Source organism: Ylistrum balloti, unplaced genomic scaffold (assembly GCF_031769215.1).
Source record: "Ylistrum balloti isolate Yb309-2 unplaced genomic scaffold, AGI_CSIRO_Ybal_v1 Utg369966, whole genome shotgun sequence".
Lineage (NCBI taxonomy): Eukaryota > Metazoa > Mollusca > Bivalvia > Pectinida > Pectinidae > Ylistrum > Ylistrum balloti.
In genome coordinates this window covers 91,427-96,655 of record NW_026782061.1, presented here as the reverse complement: position 1 = coordinate 96,655, position 5,229 = coordinate 91,427, and the positions used below count along the sequence as shown (strand labels likewise).

General features: G+C 37.4%; 1 protein-coding gene across 1 annotated transcript; it reads right to left on the bottom strand.

Moving 5' to 3' along the window:
- Nucleotides 1–2,958: 2,958 nt before the first annotated feature.
- On the bottom strand, nt 2,959–3,970 carry LOC132547641 (uncharacterized). The gene is made up of 4 exons (XM_060211424.1): nt 3,888–3,970; nt 3,643–3,739; nt 3,383–3,518; nt 2,959–3,251 (listed from the first exon to the last, which is right to left on the bottom strand). Exons 1-4 carry the CDS (start codon nt 3,968–3,970, stop codon nt 2,959–2,961), a joined length of 609 nt encoding a protein of 202 aa, XP_060067407.1.
- Between the last annotated feature and the right edge of the window lie 1,259 nt (nt 3,971–5,229).

Genomic DNA, 5,229 nt, shown 5'->3' with positions numbered 1-5,229 from the left:
TGAACGCCACCTCTGTCATGCAAGGGGGTTAACTCTAATTGGTAAATGGAATTGTTTGGGTGGGGCGGGGCTGGTGACTATCTCAAGAATAGCACCGATAATATTTGTTTCTTTTCACTTGTACTAGTCAGAGAGTCGTTGATTTTTGTCTTATTCAAAGTTACTGCGGACACCGGATTATCTAAATCCGTGTTGTTACTATCAACTCTAGGGGTGAAACTCCGACGCTCATCCGAAAACATGAAAAATGTATATGGTAGCTATTTAAGGTTTTCCATTGTAAAAAGATACATCCTGTTTTTCCCACAGGAACTTACTGGCATGTTCGAATGTTAAGGGAGAATAATAAACACTAACAAAAATTTTGTCAAATTTAATTCATCATCAATAATTTATAATATTCAATATATTGAAGTTCAGCATATAATTCGGCAAGTCAATCTTTCACAACGTCCCAGTGTGCTTAGATCATCTAATTCCTGATTCTCTGATTTATTGAAATTTTACATACTGTTGATTTTTTGAAGATCTGTAGGCCAACATAATTAGTAACAAGTAAATAATGGACGCAGGCAAAACTAATGCCTCTGTATCCATATCTAAAATTATATGATGATCAGGGGATGTTTCCTATAAAAAGTCTAATATTCTCAGTTATTACATATATATAGACAATTAAATGCTAAATAGCAAAAACATTTAACTATTTTCAAGTTGAAATGACATTAACAGTTTCCTCTTTATATATTGTGTCTGGGAAGGCGCACAATTTTTCTACTCCAAGGCAGCCCACGGACACGGTATACAGAATGCTCCGTTTCATTGTTTTCTTTCTGCTTCGCTTCCTCGTATAATGCCTTCTCTGCTTCTCTTTCACAATGTGTTATGTCGTTTCTTATTCCTATTGAGGAAAGTTGGCTATGATTTCTTATTTTTCTGATATTTTTAAAGATTCCGTTCTTTGGTTGTTGCGACTCAAAACAAACTAGAATAGACCGGCTGTTATTGGTTATGTCACTGGACTCTGGTCTCTTTCCCAATCGTATGATTTTTCTAGGCCTATCTTTGTTTGACACTCCACAGACTTCTAATAAATTTCCTACAACTTTAGCATCTTCTTCCATACGTTTCTTTCCGTCGTGATGGGATTGTTCCGGAACTCCAAATAGAATTATGTTGTTTTCCTCTCTGCTCGCTCTTTAATTTCAGCAACTATTTCGTCTTTGCTTGGTGCAGATTTCTCAGATTTCAAGTTCATTTCCAGTTTAGCGATTAACCCTTTTACCTCTCTTTCAAGTTCAGCAATCTATCTTCAAATTCTTGCGTGATTTGCCTACACCTCTCTTCTATTTTTCTGTCCGTAAGAATATTCTTTTCGCCTGTCATTCTGCATGGTGGACAAAACCACATTGTATCTGATTTTGATAGGATGTCATATTTCTTTGAATCAAAATCCAGATATCTGATGCAGAAAAGGTCCTGGCATCCATCACACTTCATGTACTTCTTTGCTTCCTTCGAGCATATCTTGCAGTTATACTATTCCTCCATCAATGCGTCGTTGAAGGACTCTTCCAAGTTGGATCCCAGTTGAGAAGCCGATTTCTTGCTACTTCTTGCACTTTCGGTTTTGCCTTTAGTCATTTTATCATATTAATACACACACGTTTACAAGGTGGAATTATGATATAATAGGGAACACTTTAAAATAAGTTTAGAGAGAGAGGTCGGAGAGCGGGAGAGAGGGGGGAGAGAGAGGGGGAGAGAAAGGGGAGAGGGAGAAAGAGGGGGAGAGAGAGGGGGAGGGAGGGAGGGAGAGAAAGAGGAGAGAGAGAGAGAGAGAGAGAGAGAGGTGTATAACACGAACTTTGTGTGTCTAGAATACTTTGTATATATGTAGATCATGCATCTGCTCCTTCTTCATGTAAGCGAAACAGGTGACAACATAAGTGTTGTCTGACATGACAAACACAACGATGATTTTTTTTATCTATGCGACAAAATGATTGCCCAACACAGAGGACTAATGTGGTGAATTTCAAACATTGTTTACTTCTTTTTTTTTTCTTATCCAAACACATCGATTACGACTCCGGGATGTTTGGGGAACATGTGTAACGGTCTTCATAACAGTTAGTACTTGTTACTTATATGACTGGCTATTTGGTTTAAAAAAAAGTACAAATATTGCTGTTTTTGCCAGACTGACCTTACACGTATTTCATACAATTAAAGCGCGCCATATTATGCCGATACATGATTAACAAATACAAAAAATCGATTTAACAAAAGCAGTATAGAAATATCTTCAAAACCGAATATTGACCGATGTAAATATTTATCTTATTAAGCGAAATCTAAAAAAAAATAAAATAAAAGCAAAGACCTATTCTGTCGCACTAAATGGTCCAAACTGGCCACTACAACAAACTTCATTTTAGGTGTAAAAGATAATTTCAAGTTACCTTCGACTGGAATAATAAATAATTTATTTATAACCAAATGCTATATATTTTTATATATATCAGTATCCAGGATTGTCCAGGCTGCATCCGACAGCAACACTATCATAAACAGAAACACACCGAAAGGAACACCACACATAAACTGATGACGTCAGTCTAATCAACACATTCCCATTCCATCATTCGACTATTCTCCACATCCTTCTCAAAAACCGAATCTGAAACATAAACAACATTTTTTAAAACATTACTTTCCCTGTTGTTTATCAGCTTATTTTCAACGGTCTGTCGACAACTGTTTAAGTAATTTTTTTTTTCAATTTTAGTTTAAATGAAAACCTGCGAAACATCTTATTTACTCATCAAACTCAAGTAAAACAAACATTGACAGAAATGTAATACTTCATAAACATAAGGAGAATAATTACCCTTTGATAAATATCTACTAACTGTTAGAGGTATTTAAAAACTACTGAAGCAATACAGCACCTACCTAACGAGGAACTGGGTACCAGTAGTTGATCTGGCGCTGAATACAAAGTGGAAACAGCACCATGTGCTTCTCTTCAAACTGATGACAGAATTTCCTCTGCCAGTAGAAATCATCCCGGGGAATTTCCTTTGTAACCACAACGGATAACTCGAGTCCATAGTTGAACAGTTCCATTGCTTTTGCCCGCTGGGTGAAGTTGGCTTTGTCAATCTTCCGAGATCCTGATGGCTTCCACAGGGATCTTCTTTTGACTTGACATGGAACAGTTCCGCAGTGAGGACAGCGTGAAGGACCTGTATAAGTACATGTACGAGTATGTTACGATATCGGGGTTGAACACTGTCAGTAGATACTGTGTACTTTAATACTAAAGTTTACGATGAAACAAACAGAGTGACGTAACTCATCAGACAGTAATACTTACGAGTCCTCCATTCATGGATCATCGACATCATGGTTGAGCATCCCTTTCTGGTAAACCTCCCAATGGCTGGAATGTTCCTTAATAGTAGGCTTACAAGGGTACAGAGGAGAGTACACAAGATCTCATTTCCAATTTGCTGAAATGGAAGAAAATGCATTGCATTTTAACAGAGAAAAAAGCTTCAAATGAAGAAAACAACTGACGTAAGAAAATTTGATATGATTAAGCTGACTGGATACTTCAAAAATAAATAATATTACCAGTGCGATATCGGCAGATGTTGGACAAATTTTCTCGAATTCCGATGCGGCGAAATAGTGGTAAAATCTTTGGACATATCCCGGCGCGGGCTCAACACTGTAGAAGGAAAGTGAAATTAAGGGATGAAATGTGTCTTTCAATAAACGTAAACATATTTTTGCAAGCTGTCAATAGTGTAAGCTTTTACTTAGCATATCAAAAATCCTTCTAAACAGCCATGGTAAACTTCACCAAGACAACTTACCATACAAGGCCCCGGTATACAGCGGGACCCTGTTGTATTGCGCTCAGCATCACCACAAATAGCAGGAATGACCTGATATTCATTGTGGTCAGCCAAGATCTTACAATAAAAAGTAAAATTCAGGGGAGAGACTCATCATCTCCGCCTTCGCCGATTGCTAAGCAGCTTAGCAACTAGAATGTGACGTCACAATTGCCCCATTATTTCCCATCATGACGTCATGCATTTGTCTATTGAACAAATGTAGACGAAACGAATTAAACTTCCCCCGATCGCACTACGAATTTTACACATCACCGTTGAACCTTTAAGTATCATTTTATTCAACAATATATGTGGTTCCTGTTGGTATTGACGTAATATTTTTACTTTTATTGAAGACTGAATACAATAATCAGACACAATCTTTGGCCCAACGCCACTTTCTGATTTCTGGTTTGAGTGCATGTTTATTACGCCTTTTTCACAATCAGTCTCAACGTTTATACTACCTGTCGTTATAACGTGATTCACAATCAGTCTCAACGTTTATACTACCTGTCGTTATAACCTGATTCACAATCAGTCTCAACGTTTATACTACCTGTCGTTATAACGTGATTCACAATCAATCTCAACGTTTATACTACCTGTCGTTATAACGTGATTCACAATCAATCTCAACGTTTATACAACCTGTCGTTATAACCTGATTCACAATCAGTCTCAACGTTTATACAACCTGTCGTTATAACGCGATTCACAATCAATCTCAACGGTTTATACTACCTGTCGTTATAACCTGATTCACAATCAGTCTCAACGTTTATACAACCTGTCGTTATAACGCGATTCACAATCAGTCTCAACGGTTTATACTACCTGTCGGTATAACCTGATTCACAATCAGTCTCAACGTTTATACTACCTGTCGTTATAACGCGATTCACAATCAATCTCAACGGTTTATACTACCTGTCGTTATAACCTGATTCACAATCAGTCTCAATGGTTTATACAACCTGTCGGTGTAACGTGATTCACAATCAGTCTCAACGGTTCATACTACCTGTCGTTATAACGTGATTCACAATCAGTCTCAACGGTTCATACTACCTGTCGTTATAACGTGATTCACAATCAGTCTCAACGTTTATACTACCTGTTGGTATAACGTGATTCACAACCAGTCTCAACGTTTATACTACCTGTCGTTATAACGTGATTCACAATCAGTCTCAACGTTTATACTACCTGTCGTTATAACGTGATTCACATCAACGTTTATACTACCTGTCGTTATAACGTGATTTACAATCAGTCTCAACGGTTTATACTACCTGTCGGTATAACGTGATTCACA